Source organism: Haliotis rubra, unplaced genomic scaffold (genome assembly GCF_003918875.1).
Source record: "Haliotis rubra isolate DU_JTF1 unplaced genomic scaffold, ASM391887v1 Scf128, whole genome shotgun sequence".
NCBI classification, from domain to species: domain Eukaryota; kingdom Metazoa; phylum Mollusca; class Gastropoda; order Lepetellida; family Haliotidae; genus Haliotis; species Haliotis rubra.
Window position 1 is genome coordinate 525,756 of NW_025765203.1, and position 17,558 is coordinate 543,313.

Here is a 17,558-nt window from a genome sequence, read left to right on the forward strand (position 1 = left end):
GTTTTTTTAATGACACTTTGTGACCATAATCTACAAAACAGACCATGAATAGTCAAATTCCAATATATGAACTGAAAGTCTTGGTTAAATCATGTAATTTTGAAAAACAGAAGCTGAATGTAATGGCCTGTTTTCAATATAGAACTTGGTGTACATATCAGGTTATGACCTGTGACAAAGATCTCATCTATATATCTTGACATTAAACTTCATGTTCAAGTCGTAAAAGAAGGTATCACGTTCCAAGATATCATCCGACTCCCATTTCAAGATCACATGAAACACTCTGCATGCTAGCAATTAGGTGCCTGACTTTGAGAGTATGGGTTAAAATACTACAGAATGGGTTGTTTACAGAGGAAAAATGCTGTATTTCCATATAAACACTTAACATTTTTACAACAATGCCATGAACATATCTGAGTTCCATTTTGAAAAACCTGAATTGAAAGGAACCGAACAAGTTTGTTCAGTTTTAGTGCTGCTTATCCACAGAAATTTTGAGCTTTATGTCCCGCAAAGTTTGAGAAGCAAACAATTCCTCAGAAGTAACATATTTTAAATTTTCTAAATGCCGACATAGAAAAATTGTCTGGACTTATGAAACCTGACAATTATCTTGTTAGAATTGAATAACCTATTCCAACACGCTTGAATTCCCGAACTGCCATGAAGAGTGCAACAATCACATTGCCAGTCATGAAAGGGAATCAAATGGAACGTGAAGATGGGATCTGCTTAATTAGATTTAGGCAACCTGAACGCTGCCTTTGCCCTGCTAATGGTAAATCTGGTGGGATGGCACCTGAGGCGTGATGTTGATATGACTTTGTGTTCAGTTACGTCATGTTGGCGTTGAAGATGAGAGAGAAAGGATGGCCTGATTGAAAAAAAAATGGCAACCCTTTCATTTTATTGGTTTGTATAAACTCTCAGGATCTCAAGCGCATGTTTATTTTGGATTTCTCAGGTGCTGCTTAACCACATGCCATTTTTTAGACAGGGTGGAATTTGGATCTTGGTGCAGACATATTGAGTGCATTGTAAGAGACACAGTGAACTGTTTCTGATCCATTTCAAGAATATAATATCTACTGCTGGAGCAAATTATTGAATAATCAGTCAATCAACCAATCCACTTGCGTCAGCGATTATCGATAAGCTCGGGAGACTAATCAATATTCATAAAAAATGAAACATCAAATTAAATTTTAGAAAGTAGGTTTCTTGTTGTTATGTTTGTTAAATCAAGACATGAACAACTTATGCAGTTCCCTGACTCATAACACTGCCATGTAAACAACATACTGTCTCAACAGAAAGCATCCTCAATCGTCGTATTAATCAGTGCCTTTTTCATTTCCATAATGTTATGATTGTCTGCAGTTCTTGATATGAGTTTTCTGGTGGGGTTTACAACCACAATCAATTACTGCCTGATTACTCAGCTCCGATTTTCAATCTGCATATTGTGAGCGATAACCAGCACTAATAATATTGCACAAAACAAACCTAGATTGTTGTCTTGGACAAGATGAAACTGGTTATGTCCCATGTTTTCTGTGATGATCTGGGTTAGCATCAGTGCCCGTCCCCTCCTTGTTATACAAACAACTATAGGTTCCTTCCATGGTCAGGCCCAGTGGTTCATGGTGTATCACTGTACTCACATGGGAAGATGCTCATCATGTCAACCACTGGTTTGTCTGGCTAGGACAAATTATTTCTAGGCTGAAGTGATATAGGTAAGTATTTGTTAAACAACACCATGGTCATAATGTATCTGACTGTGTGAAGTCCTCCCTTACAGTATGGATAAATGATCAATCTAGAACACCAGTTTCCCTGGATTGTTGACAGGCCACAGTGACACAGCAGGAATAATTCTCACTGCTGCCACAATAGTCCCTTCCTCACATACAAAACTGGACTAAAAGCTGTGAAAATATTAACAATAAACATCATTTGTCATTTGTTGTATGGCTTTTTTAATTAAGGCCCACTGATTGTGAAGTCCACATAGGGCCATCGCCACAGTATGAGTAATTGCACATTGGATGAGATTAATGAATCAAGACCCTTTTCATTTGGTGCATCCAAGAAATTAATCAGACTGTAGCAGCACAAGCTGCTTTCATGTGCTGTCTCCTGAAGAAGACCTGCTGATTTGTGAAGCATATTAAACTGGAACCCATTGACACCTCAACCTTTCACAGCAGCAGCAGTAGACTTTACAGTGACAACAACTGATGGATAAAAGAACTACAGAACAAGAGTTGTAAGACTAAGGCACTTAAGCGGGCTCAATCACAGTCATATATAATGCAGATGAGGTTACCCAGAGTTTAGAGAAGTTAATCTGACCCTTCGGAGGTGCAGACTGGAGATAGCTATGGGGGGGGCTGTGGTCGCGGACTGACCAATCAGACAGCAGAAATGACCTCGAGTACCAATGTGATAAGTCTGCCATCATAAATAACTGATTGGTGAGGAATTGGATAGGTAGTGTATCTGGCAGATTCCTCATTATGCCATCAACATTATACTACAGGCAACAGTGACAGTAGTGACAGCTTCACAAGGAAATAATTACACTGCTTGTATGTGGTAAATGTCAACTGTGACTCTCTTGGTGACAAATACAACACAAGTTAACACCACTTTGTAGGGCTTCAGTATTGTCTCACACTGAGAGACATGCAGCATGTCGTATATCTTCTTAGGCAAGTTACTTTGTACAAATACGCCTCTCTTCAGCCATAATGACTATTTGGTTGTATCAGACAGTTATGTGACTACTGACCTTCAAGAGCCTCTTAGGCAGTTTGGGTTGTGTACTCCCAAGGAAGCTGAGAAACAAAACCTACTAAACAGTATGAAAAACAATCCTTGGTGATGATTAAAGATTAAAGCAAACAGAGCCAAGGGAAAGTCTTTCCTTAAGGTCCCAAATTAAGTACAACAAATGACTTAACCTCCAAATGTTCTTTGCCAGCTGTTGTAATTAAGAATGGGAGAGGCAAACCCATCTTGAAAACATCAGGTTATTATAAAATGCAGGCGTAAGTTATCTCCACTTTACTTTAAAGAATACTTCTCTAAGTTGCCACACAGCACATCAGATTTGCCATTAGTGATGTCAGTCAGAAATGTTCCCAACTTCCATAAGTCCAAATATCACGAGTAATGTGCAGAAAGACCAAAGATCATCAATGGACAAGTCAGTGGATCCTTGCTGTAAAAGGGATGTAACTCAGCATGCCTGGTTGTGTTATCTTAGATCACTGCTTGTGCTCCTGTTGACTGTTGATGTTATCAAGGAGTATTCAGTCACTAACACAGAGGAAGAGTGAACAACAGATGTAGAGAAACTAAAAAATGATGAATGGCATGGAATGTGACAAACAATCAAATTCCCAGCCACCCACTGAACTCCTCCAACCCACCACCGCCCACTCAAACACCGCCCCAGCAAGCCAGGCTATCGACACACATTATTGGAAAAAGGTATTATGGTCTTATGCTTGACTCATAAAGCCACCTTACAGACTTGTCTTAAGTCCTCATTTACTGCCCTGTCTGAAACAGCAGTACTGTAAATCAGTCCCAACAATTCTACAAATTAGTCCAAGGCTATGCAAATATTCCACATCAAAACAGGATTGGTATGTCAGCATCATTTCATGTCCATGACCGATCAAACTTAGGTGTAACATGTCAAATGTCTTCAAACAAACACCCGGCCATGGTGTATCAAGCACACAAGATGGCATCAAAGGAATCAAGAGACAACATTTATATCAGGATAACAAATATCTCAGGCGAAAATCTCCACAGAGTTATGGCTGCTTTGACAGCATGGTCGTAATCACATTTGACCAGCAGGTGCCTGGGTAATATTCTTTGCACTATGTAAGCTGGAAAAATGTCAGAATATTGGCACTCTGGCGCCCTCAATGCATAAGTCTAAGATCAAGCAAAAGTGGCCTAACCCATGTCATGTACAACCTTTGATGGCTTGTCTTGTCCAGAAACCATTATTGGATTTGTGCACTTGGAGGCATCACTGTACCAGTCATCATGGTGCTGTCACAGACTGGGCCCAGGGACTTTAGCATGTGCTCAATAAAGATTTCACGTGACATTTAGATCACGACTTGGAAAATTGATATGGAGGGAGATCAAATGGAAACAGGGACAGTTTTTTTCAGGTCATCACAAAGGCAGCTAAGTGTACGGTTTTGTTGCATTAGATGCATGACTGACCTAGGTAGAGAAACTAAAACAATATGGGGTGATTAACACCGCCATTCCTTTTTGTTGGATATTTGTTTAGTCCTGGTCAAGGTTATTGTGCTACAAAAAGTCAAATGTTACAGCAGGATTAAACATTTGTCAATAGGCGAGAGGGTGTAGCCGTTTGTGCAGGCAAACTGAGTCACATGTTGAGAGGATTAAAAATTGCACTTCCGATAAAGTGACCTGCTCTTTAAACCATAATGGTCGCATTTTTTTCAAACTGGTGACAATCAGCTATCAAACCATTACAGATGAGAAACTGAAATACGTGGCATGTTCTTTAATGATACCTTACTTTATTCAGTGTTATTAGCAGCCATAGAACAAAAAATTCGACAATACCAAATATGTGGCGTGATAAAGATTACTCTAGTCATGTTTCACCTCACAAGAGACAGCATGAGTGAGTGAGTGAGTGAGTGAGTGAGTGAGTGAGAATTTTGTTTTACGCTGCTTTTGAGAATATTCCAGCAACATCATGGCTTGGCACACCAGAAATGGGCTTCACGCATTGTACCCATCTGGGGAATCGAACCTGGGTCTGCGGCGTGACAAGTAAACGCTTTAACCACTAGGCTACCCCATCGCCCAAAGAGACAGCATGAGATCATTACCTACCATTACATTCTACAAAATCGGCAAAAAGTCCAAAGCGCCAGTCTCGTAAAATTAATTTCGGTCAAGTATGAAAAGGTCACATAAATCTATATACTTTGGCTGAAATATACCACAAATAGATCAGTGCTCAGACTAGGAGAGTAGTTTCTGGTATAGATTGTAATTACATACAGCTGACACTTGTTGAGAGATAAATCAGGGAGCTGGGAGCATCTTGTTATCTGGTTCACCACTTATCCCACCATTGTGTGTCCAACTTTCATATCCCCTATTAGTATTACACCTGAATGCCATTTCAACATACATCCACAAAGCTAATTTTATAAACAAAGAATAGATACATTACAGTTGTACACATTTCAAAACAAATTCAATTATTAATTTAAAGAATAACAAATACAATTGATATTTAATAACAACATAAATACACTATGTTCTGTGCTTGAATGCATAAAGTCTGGACCACACAATCCAGTGATCAACATTATGAGTAAGAATCAATGACACCAGGGTAAATTGACAAACCATAAGTCAAGTCACACAGCCTGAATACACCAGGTAGTCCCTGAAAACCTATTCTAAGCAGTTATCCCAACACCGCATGGGTACAATGTGTGAAGCCCATTTCTGGTGTCCCCCGTCGTGATGTTGCTGGAATATTGCTAAAAGTGGTGTATAACCATACTCACTTACTCACTCACTATTCCCAACACAAGGATCATATCACCAATGAGTATGTGAATTATATTTCAATAGAACCAATCAAAACTTCACTTTATGTGAGTGTGTGTTAAGCAACAGTCTACCAATAATTACAAGTAACGAGTATCAGACATCATAGGTACCTGTGCTTATGTAACTTCAAAACATTTGCCGTCACATAACGTCACCCATCAATGATAGAGCAATCTTACCCCACCCTCACTACAAACTACCAAAGCCATCCAAAATTCCTTTGAACCAAAACACATTTTTCCAAATTAGAACTATTTACTGGCCACTTAGCATTCAGCTGTAAGATGGTGGCCATGTTGCACAAGCACACCAATCCATCACCTTGTCCGTCTAGACAAGCCGAAACCTTGCTTCTTCCTTTCTCTGACATGCTCACTTTGGACTTCCTGTGAGAACATCCTCCTCTCAGGCGAGATTCAATCACAACCATGGATGACAAAACCATCATTATCTGTGACGAGGGGTCACTACCAACATGGCCAGCCAATCAAATTTGACCTTTCCCTTTCCACTTTTAACATACTTTCTATGGCTTTCATGGTTATTCTCTACAGTAGCCTTTTGTAGGTGCAAGGAATTATTGGACATTTTCTTCATTATTCCCTGACAGTAAGCCAGCCAAACTGACAGAGAAGCTGAAGGTTTTGTCAGGCAGGTTATTTTTAGACAGATTCTTTTGCCGTAATCTTTTGCTAAAGGCTGATTGATCCAGAAGAACCAAACAGTATAAATGTTGGCAGTTATGATGCTACAGTACAAGAAATACCATCTTGATTTCCATGAAACATCAAGAACAAGCCCTGTAATTACGATCTTTCAGCTGTTAAAAAATACAAATGATTCAGTCAGGATTTGGCCACAAAATCAAGATTCCTTCAGAAAGCCGCTTTTTTAGGTTTCAATTACAGAAATAAGATTGATATCTTGTACCAGAGTACAGAAAACCGTAACAGAAATATGATCTAAATAGCAATGAAGTCTCCAGCAACAACAGACACACATTATACCAATCACTGCCATTGCCTGGAAATGTGTTTGAATGTGAACAAATTCAAGTCAGTGATTGCAGAAAAAAAGTCAGTTGATATACTTTTTCAATGTCTTAAATAATAATCTGAACAAAATTACATGAAAATGGAGAAAATTAACTCGAAACGATACTGAAAGAATGAAGATTATTGGAACATGCTAAGTCACAAACACATAAAATGAATAGTAACTATTAGGACTGGCTAAAATGATCGGCAATTGGAATAGTCATTGATGATCTGTATGCCCTAGTAACCAAATACATGTGCATATGAATGTTTACAAATAAACAACCCCTTGTAAATTGATACAGCAACAATGAGATTATATTGGAACTCTCAAAACCTTCTGAAGATTCCCATCAGCCGTCAGTTAGGAAGCTTAGATCCTTCTATTGGAATGTCTGCTGTTACAAACATTCATCTTTGTCATTTTGTTAAGTTTTTCAATGCAAACTTCCTTTACCAATAAAACATTTGAACGTAGGTGTGTTATATATCAATATTAAATCTTTTTGCTAAATTTATACAAGTACAAAGATATTGAACTGTCAAAAGAAAGTGCCCGAAATTGATTATCTACTTTAAAAAGGAGAGAATTACAAAGAAATTCTCCCAATAACAAACATCCATTCATTGCATTGATAAATCCATAAGTGTCACCCCATGCAAATGTCACCGAGGCTATTGTGACAAAAATCATTAAGATCAACAATCTGTTTTTGGCACATAAAAAGTACAAAATCAGCCTAATGTCACTACAGGATTGTGTACATATTTGATCTCATCGAGTGCCTAATCAGGCAAGAGGAAGATGATCTTCACCTGGAAGTAACATTCACGATCAGCAGACAAGCGTGGTAAACTCGCAATGATTTTAAATTGAAATATCCGTGAGATATAATCATTTTGAAATGAACACCAAAATGTAGAGCAAGAATTCATTACACCTTCCACCATTTGGTAAAGGATGCACACAAGCTACCTCTTCAGTAACATTTTCAAAGTATTTTAGACATATTTTTGACCACCTCACAAAAATAACATTAGGTTAAGGCAGCTTATTTATTTCTCACACTAGAGTTTGAATGACATGTGTTTGAAAGTAAATGTAAATGTAAAGAAAACCATGTGTACATCAATATATAAGCTCTATAGCTGGGAAAATAAGCTTCATTGTTCTGGGAATTGATGCTGGTCTTGGTTGTGACAAGTGCAAGGTGTAAACCACACAGCTTCCCCACCAACCCAGGCAATGAGGTAAGGATGATTAAAGTAGCCAAATACCCTCAAAATGTTTCCTTCAATCAAGATTCAGGAAAACTGCATTTCAGGAGACATATGAGGTCTTATTACTTTGTTAAATGTACCAACGTACCATCGATGAAACGTCTCAGAAAGATTTTCCAGCTATCTGAGTTGGTCCCGCTACAGGCCAACCCCCACCACTGGATGACCTACTCAAGCTCCAAATCAAACTGGACAGTGGCATCGCCTAACAGCGTGTAGCTCCTCAATAAGAGGATAACTGATTATGAAAGATGTGCATGAATACATTCAGACAAATCTTGTTGAATGTCCCATCGAGGGAGTATTCCAGACTTGAAAATCACAAACATATGACAGGACAATGCTGCTAATACCTTGGAAAGTCCCTTGCAGCTTCCCAAGGGATGGGGTTCCATGATAAAGCATGACAATGTGTTCGTTTCTGTTCTCACTGTGGTAGAGGTTATGTCACAAATGATCCTCTTCAGCTTATAGCATTTGATTTTGCAGCAGACATAAATATTTTAAATCAATATCTCTTATCACTATCAGCAACACTGAAATTTCATGGCAGTCACATTAATCTCTTGAACAACATAGATGTCATTACTCTATGATCGGTTTTAGCCATATATCCAGGTGATCGGTGTTGTTGATGTCTAAAGCATACATATAAAAAGACACTACTACAAAAAATATTAAAATTCATAGTTGTCCTATGTACATCACTCAAAACTATATGAATTTTAATGTATTTTTTATATTCAAAATCCACCAAAGATTTTTACAAATAAGTAACATAAATCTCCTGTTGTCAAATTCAGTTTTAATTTGTTAATTTTTAATTCTGACCGAAGTGCATCTGGATTCAAACTGAAAATCAGCTTAGGGATGCAACACTTAGGCTGATGTTTACTACCAAAACTAGAGTTATTCAAAACTACAAGTCTACAAAATGAACAAAAAATATGCACAGCCAATCACAGCACCTTAAACCATTGGTCAACAGTGAGCATTCCCACATGAAGAAATGGAAATTTGAGAAAAGAATGGACACAAGAATTTGTCCTTTAAGACTTACAGAAGAATCCTAACAACATCTTCATAAACAAAATCAAATCCGTTCAAATCAAGTGAATATCGCAAGTGAATCTTATTTGTAATGATGAAAAGGCAACACCGTCGAATCAGGGTCATTTCCCCTTGCTAAATTGGACGCTCGACATCAAAGAAGATTTTTTGTTCCTCAGTCCAAATGAAACCGGAGTAGACACATCAAAAGAGTTAAATGAATGAACAGGCCATATTTTATCCTCTACTGTGTACTGGGGATGTATGGTGAATCCAGAGATACGATGTTCTCAATGAATGGCATAATCTGTCCCTTGCCAGTTCGGATGAGTTCCTCGGATAACCTGTAGAGTATCACACAGGGTGTTCATTAGTATTTCACATAATGTCAGTAAACTGACACTCTTCTCCGAAGCCCTGCGTAATAGGAAGCATGAACAGACTGACGAGACTGGCTGACACTGCTTGGAAGGGACTTCAGAAATATCACCTTGTGCCAGCTTACTGGAATGAAAACCTCTATGATTTTGGCCCTAAAAGTACTGGACCTGGATGAAGATAGATCTGGGATTAAAACTCAGACCAACATCAAGGGATACAAATATCCACAGCAGTTTGCTGCACCTTGCTCCTGGGTTCCATTTGTTTCCATAAAAATTGGGATAATTACAAAGGCCCCTGAAATTCCATCCCTAATTTTGGATTGGGTGCGAGGTGAGGTGAAATGGGGTTTAACTCGTACTTGAGAATATTTCGCTCATATGACGACATGGATGCACGTGTATGTGTGGGTGCTTGTACTAGCCCAGACTTAAGCTGGTTTTATAGTGTTAGCTCACTGAGATACCATGCCACAGAGAAGCATGAATACCCCACTCAGACACATTATACTGATTCCGAGCTGACCAGTCCTTGTTGTACCCATTAATGCCGAGGCCCTGGCAGGGACCAACAAGTACCATATTTTAACGTCTTTTGGTATGACACAGCCGGGATCAAACCCACAACCTTCCGTTTTCTGGGCAGCTGCTCTAACCACAACACCACAGAGGCGGTCAGATTGGGTGTGAGTCAGGAGTGACTTTGATTTCAGAAGAAATGCACATGTTATGCTCTGGCTGATATTTTCTGTAAATTAAAGAAACCAAAGGATATGAATGATATTCTGAGACAAAGATCACCAACATGTGAGATCATACCTTCAGTGTACCAAACAAAATCAGCAATAAGTTTTATTTTTACGTTTATTTTCACCTTCAGTCTGTTGCAGTATTCATAGACACTAATGATTAATGACAGATGTGCGAGACAGATATTATTAATTGTACCAATTGTTCATTCCAAATACCCTGCTATTACCTTGTAATAGAACAATAAGAGCTGTAATATGACCTACAGATTCAAAATCTTGCAAAATATTGCAACTACTCAGTAAAGCAAAGATAATTAATTTCTTGTGTGTTATATGCACATCCAGTTTCTTGCAGGTAATTATTCCAGAAAGATCAATGTTGCTAAAGATATTTGAGAATGTTATCAACTTCAGCTATTAAACTCATCGCTGACTGCTGATTTGTTTTCTGCATTCAATCACATCACGCAAGAAGAAAGGCTTGGGCTTGAATTTTGAACAGGTGTTTGTTATTGAATAGTGCAATGTGAGTGCTGAATTCCTGAAGGGAGCCTTGTCACAGTTACCGATACGGCAACCTGGTGATGACTTGTTGAGAAAACACACAATGTTCCATGGCTAATTGTCATCAATGTACAGCACAATCTCAATTGAACAACATCTGCTTGCAGGGACCAAAAGGTAACACAAAAAAATTCCATAAATATTCCTATGGGCCATCAAAACACAATGAGTATACATTACTCTCCATCTGTCTATTGTTCAGTCCAGAACAAAGGGATACCTGTCCATGTAACTTCCTAACCAGATAGGCAATATATTACAGAGCCAGCCCTTCTGGAACCTTAGAATCAATATAAATTTTACCCACTACCTAATCATTAACAATTTTTATAGTATTATTCTGTCAAAATGGTCTCAAAAGTGGATCTTTTGCAGCCATTTGTGTGGGTTTGCCACTGCAATAGAAACATTGAGACCGTTTTCTAAAAGACATTTTGACAAAAGGACATTTGAGTTCATTTCCAATGATTTCAATTTTCCCAGGAACAGTAAAAAAAATCTTTTTAAAGAACTGATGTGTGCAAGCAAACCTTTTTTCAGACACTCAACGCTCCAAGTTACCTTGACATTTTGCCCATGGCATATATGTCCACAAATTTTCTTCTGTCAAGACACCAATCAAATCTTTATTTACATTAAAATTGAAAAACAAGTCTCATTTTGAAAAGGTTTAACAAAAAGAATTCTCATTCCAAACAATGAAAGTCATATTAAGCACAGATATTTCAAATATAAAATATTTTCTCCGCAATACTGAAAGACCTTTCAAAACATGGTCATCCCTCCAGGCAATCACGGCCATGCTCTCCCAACAGCTTGTCAGGTCCCTGTGGAGAGTGTGCAACTTAGGGAGTAGAAACTGTCTCTCAGTTAAATTGTGGCTAATTCAATACAGAACGAACTAATGCAATCCTGTGTAATCGGGTCAGCATATTCAACCATTATGTCAACCGCTGTTCTCCAAGGTGATGGAAAAACTACAAAGTTTGCAAAGGTTGAGCAAGTAGTTCACAGAATGCTTTAAATTCTTACACTTTTTTCATCCCTGTGAATAAAAAAATCTCCATGGACTGATCAGTGATCTTGGATTTAATTACAAAGTGTCACATTTTCCCTGAGCATGTAATCAAGCAGTCGAGTCTAAAGTGAGGTGAGTTTTAATTCATATCACAAGGCAACGACCAAGAAGAGAATTCATCAATAGCAATCCTCCAAAGTGTCTGCCAATGAATCATTCAAGTACTGCCATGCATCAAATCAATAGAAAATGATACTTTGAAGAGTGAAAAAGAAAATTACAATTAACAAAGCTCAACTTTTAACAAATTCATAAGCTGTCTTCATTAAACAGTTAATTACAAAAGAAGCCTCAATTAACCTCAAAAATTTCCATCTTTTGCTAATCAATGCAGCACAACATTACACAAGCACTTCACTCCCTACTAAAACACAAGAAAGAGTCTCTTAATCTGGACTATCCCTTAACATACTGTAAGACTATTTCTGCCTAACGACCAAGTAGTCCTAATTGTCTCCCAACATCAATACAGCTCAATATTGACAGATCAATGGAATGGTAAAGCAGTCCAGAACTGACAAATCCCTCAGTACACTTCCTCCAGTATTGGGGCAGCTACACCAGTGCACTGCCACACCTACCATCAGGTAACAGAGAGCACACTGAAGCCCTGATACAATCATAGCAGGCTGTAACAGGGATGGGAGGCTGTAGTCCTTAAAGATGAGGGCTCTGCAGTGTATCTCTCATTCATTCGCTGACTCCCAGCGTAGATAGTCACAAGGCTTGTAGTGATGAACAGTCTCTGGCTTCATGTATGCAGCATCCGTGTGCACGGGCAAGTTTCCGCCAGATTGTGTCATCCCATTACCATGCCAGAGGAGTGTTCATTACAGAATCAGTGATTTGTTAATTCGCCAATCAACGGATGTGTCTTGAAAAAAGTCAATAGCTTTTTAAGTGGTGTTTGAAAATCATTCATGTAAATCAAATCCAGGTGAATATTTATAAAGTTAGAGAATTTTCATGCTCATGGAAACAGTGTAATGAACATTTGCGGTACCAGTGTTAATCTAATCAAGCTGGGCTATCAATGATATCAAACAGACATCAACCAGCCAGTTCGCAGGACTCGGGCTATCTCAAGCAGCAATTAGACGCTTCTCCCAGTATAACCAGGGTTGTATTGTAGCATTGAGCCCTTGATTATTATGAAAAGCAAGGATAACATCTTCAGCATCTGATCATCCCAGCAGAAAAAGATGGTCCATCTAACAGTTTAAGTGTCACTGCTTCAATTGGATACAGGTTTGCATGGAAATTACAAATTGTCATTAGAAGGAAGACTGCTTCCATAGCCTGGTCTCGGCTTCAATCTGGGATGGAAAAGACAGGAATATTTCATTTTGGATTATAAAGCTGAGTAAATACCAACACTTCTGTGATGTACAGAATGAATGGTAGTCATGGAAGTAACGATTGGAACCAGACAAGAGTTGCATATCTGACATGGAATTTAACAGAAAGTAATCTGACTCAAGTTGCGGAGGAACCCAGCCTAAGATGGGGTATCTTCGGGCTCCTCGTCATCATACTGTTTTCAGCAATGGGCAACCTGTTGGTGTGTCTAGCCGTGTGCTGGGAGCGACGCCTCCAGAACATGACCAACTATTTCCTCATGTCGTTGGCCATCGCCGATTTCCTCGTCTCTCTACTTGTCATGCCTCTTGGCATGATTGTCGAGCTTTATGGTAAGTTGCAAGAAATAAATCACAACCTAGCAAAAACCTATTCCATTTATGACTATATCTCCATCAGCTAAAGAATAAAAGTTGCAAATCTTTAAGAAAAAAGAGTAAATTTATTGTGATAGCAAGAAAAGGGTCATGTGAACCCATCATACCACATCAGTTGCATCACAATATCCATATCATTTATGCTATTACATTTTGACTACTGCCACAAGTCAGACAAATAATGGCCATAAACAATTTAATACAATCACATGTTTTAATGCAACATTCTAATCCAGATTTTGCATCATTAGGTGAGGTGAGGTGAAATTGGGTTTTACGTCGTGCTTGAGAATATTTCGCTCATATGATGACGTGCATGCGTGTGTATGTGTATGTGCAGCTGCTTGTACTAGCCCAGACTTAAGCTGGTTTTATAGTGCTAGCCCACTGAGATACCATGCTGCAGTGAAGCATGAATACCCCACTCAGACACAGTATACTGACTCCGAGCCGACCAGTCCTTGTTGTACCCATTAATGCTGTGCACCAGGCAGGGACCAACAAGTACCATATTTTAAAGTCTTTTGGTATGACGCGGTCGGGGATCGAACCCGCAACTTTCCACTCTCCGGGCGCACGCTCTAACCACTACACCACAGAGGCGGTCTTCGCATCATTAAGAGCTATCTATCATAACAACCATTTGTCAGTTTTAATTGCACATTAATGTGCAAAGATAACATTTATTACTTTATAATTCTCTTATTGTCACCTTTCTATCACTTTTTTACGGTTTGAAGAATGCATTTCCAATAACATTCTCATAGATTACACATATTTCTTGACATTTAACATCACATTTGACAAAGACAATGGATGTCAAGTGTCCTAGACAGCCTTCTAGAGTGACAATCAATCAAGGATGGGTAAAAACCATCAGCTAAGTCACAAACACAGCTGCTGGTGTCAATTAAAACTAGATTAATATGACAGGCAGCATATTACGAATCCTTTCTGCAAGCTGTTGGCTACAATATGCACCTTGCCTTATCACATGAATGGGTACATTTCTCCGTAAATCTTTTCAAGGAGTTTAAAAACACTTGATGTTCCACAAAGGATTGAAGTAAAGTGATTTATCAACAACAGATCATTGAAACATCATGAACACCTGATGTCATCATTATAATATTACAATGATATGTGAGTGGAAGGAGATGAAGATGTGTACACAAATAATCCAAACAGTAAATGATAAATATTCTAAAGATACCTTAAATTTAGAAACTGTTTCAGTATTTGTTGTTGTAAGATGCTGGTAAAATTTGAGTAACTTGAATGTTTTCCATGAGATAATCAGGGAACCCATTTAGCTGGAGCTTACAGGATCTCGATATTGGAGTCGGTGGATGTCAAACCATCCTCTTGTTACAGTCTGGGTTCAGATTAATGTGCTTCATCAAGTGTGAATTACACAAACAGTAGGGTTTAGAATGCTGCTGCTGATGCACCCAGTTACCATCTCCCTTTAACAAATTTGTTAAGGTAAAACACTAAAAATCAGCAATATCAGCTTTTTCATCTCCAGAACACCAACTGTCAAAAGGCCACCATATCTAGAACAGTACTATCACTGATAATTTCCTTTCTGATCTGGCAAAACTTAGCTTGAAATCTGTAACATTCCTCTCAACAAGCCATCTATTCTGGGGACAGCATCTAGACTTCAATAAAACTCTACTTGATACAAACCCATACACTATTCTCAACACATCATGTAGCCCGGCAACAGTATGGCTTATGAAACTTGATAACAATTCATCAAGTATTTCTCCAATATGGATAATTGTTGTGCAGGTAACCAGTCATTATTTAACATCAGTTCAATCCAATACTTATTACCTCCAGAAATGTATTGATTTTTTAAGGAAAAAAAGACAAAGCCAAAAAAAACCCAGAATCCCTGAATGGCCACTGTCTGAAGCTGAACAAATAGGGGTTGTAACAGTCCTCAAGCCTTTCATTGTGTAACAAGGCTTCCTTCTGTGAGAAAACCGAAGCCAGGATACTGACGAGTACTGTCCTTAACAAGTAGAACAGAACTGTTTCTATTTATGAGTAACTATTGATTTAGTTTGTAATATTGCAGAGGATATGAGTTGACCTCACCCAGCCCTCGGCCACCGTCTTTAGTTGTAGAGACCGTCTTACAGATTCCCAATACACGTCACATCTGACATTTGGGATTCATATGAGTGACAGACATTTTTTAAATGATTCTCGGGAAGTTTTATTAGTGGAATAAAGCTCTTTTAGAGGTGTCAGTGATATTGGTTCTCTCTTCCTAAATGCATCATTCAAGTCTGCCTCAACTTCTGTTTGCACTGAAGGGCAAACAGAATGTTGTAATTTGAGAAGCAGAATGTGAAAGAATGAAAATGAATAAGAAAATTACTTAATAAAGTGAAGAAAAAAGACGACAAGAATATTGTTTTGCTGGAAGTGTGTAGACTAATCTATTTGAAAAAAAGTTCTTATTTTATTGAATTATAGACCCAAAACTGATTGACCTCTCAGGCCAACTAGAAATATCATCAAACTCAAGAATAAATTTCATCATGATTCATCTGTTTCTTAAATACCACTTATTTGAAAGACAAAAAATTATTTCCTGGTCACATTCAAGAATTCCCATGAGTTGTTCAGATCAATGTCTTCAGAGCTAGCTGATAAACTAATCCCTTTGGGGATTTAGCACAAGCAGAGATCCGACTGTCCAAAGCTTGAGGACATACTGTGCTTGTCAATAATGAATAGGACTGGTCAGCGATGTCCTTCCACTGTCTTGCCGAGCTGTCCACTCTCTTGTGTTTGTCATGCTATACTCCAGATTTCCACTATCCCAGCAGGCTTAGGCAAGATCCAGACTAAGCCCTCTTCATTAGCTTCATTTATGTCTCAATTTACAAGCAGTGTAGCCTTCATACATTTGGGCTCTATTTAGGGGTAGAGGACCAAATTTGTTCCATTTCCATGATTTTCAAGACATTTAGGAATACGTTTTATATTTCTTTCATCTTGTATATACATATAACAAGGACTTGATGTTATTTGGTAGATTGCAAGGACTAAGTATATAAAATCACATTCATCTGAGCTACAAAAAACCCCTGGTTCTTAAATCTAAGAAGTGATTTTCTGAAGTACACATTCATGCAAAAAGTATAGAAACTTGGGTTTTATTGAAGCGCAATTTTGTCATTCTTTTCTGATATTGAGTAATTCCGACCACCAAATTCTCAAAAATTCATCTCAAGAAGGATCCGTTCACCTCGTCCTTAACAGTTGAAACTGTGTCATAAGAAGAGATGATGTTGAACCCCCACATTCCTTGAGTTCCTCCTTCACAATGTTTAAAAATATGACAGTGAAAAACTCTCAGCACTCAGTGATACATCAACATACTCCCTAAACAACTCAGAATGACACACACTAATGTTCCAGTGTGCTCGTAATGGTAGTAACATTCTCATGAAGAAAGCATCAAATATGCAGACTTCTCAGTTAAATGTAGCAAAGCCTTGAACATTTCACTGCAATCATCTTTCTTTCCAGCAATGTCATTCAGCCATACAAATCAATGTCTACCGGTTCTCTTTTGTTCAGGCTTGACGCGTTCATCCATAACATGGTTGCATGAGTATCCTCAGCATAAGAACTGACAGGATGCCCTGCACAATTTAACTCATAGAAGCCATTCAAGCTAAACCAAATGGTTTTGTATTCAATCCACTACAAATCATTTGCTGCCTTCTGCAAACATAACACTTTTTTTAACACTTAAGACATCACTGCCATCAATGCATAGAATCATGGCCTAGTATATCAAGGAAAGATAGCTCATGAACCATTGTTTGACTAGTGAATTGTCCTCGGACAATCTTCTTCTATACAATGTAAAAGACAAGAAGTATCCATGAATGGCAGGACACTTACATTCATTAATAAATGAAAGCAAATTACTGCCTGCAATTGCCTTTCTAACTGGGTTTTTATGTCAGCCAATGAAAGTTTTCAGTTTTGGACCA

At 38.3% G+C, this 17,558-nt stretch overlaps 2 protein-coding genes across 2 annotated transcripts in view; one reads left to right on the forward strand and one right to left on the reverse strand.

Moving 5' to 3' along the window:
- The window catches only part of LOC124266753 (26S proteasome non-ATPase regulatory subunit 1-like), a 297,670-nt gene that overhangs the window by 204,270 nt on the left and 75,842 nt on the right, over nucleotides 1-17,558 (reverse strand).
- LOC124266754 overlaps nucleotides 12,431-17,558 on the forward strand; it is a 37,561-nt gene continuing 32,433 nt past the window's right edge. The window contains 1 exon segment of the mRNA XM_046701541.1: nucleotides 12,431-13,485. Coding sequence (XP_046557497.1) covers nucleotides 13,179-13,485 — 307 coding nt within the window. The 5' untranslated portion in view covers nucleotides 12,431-13,178.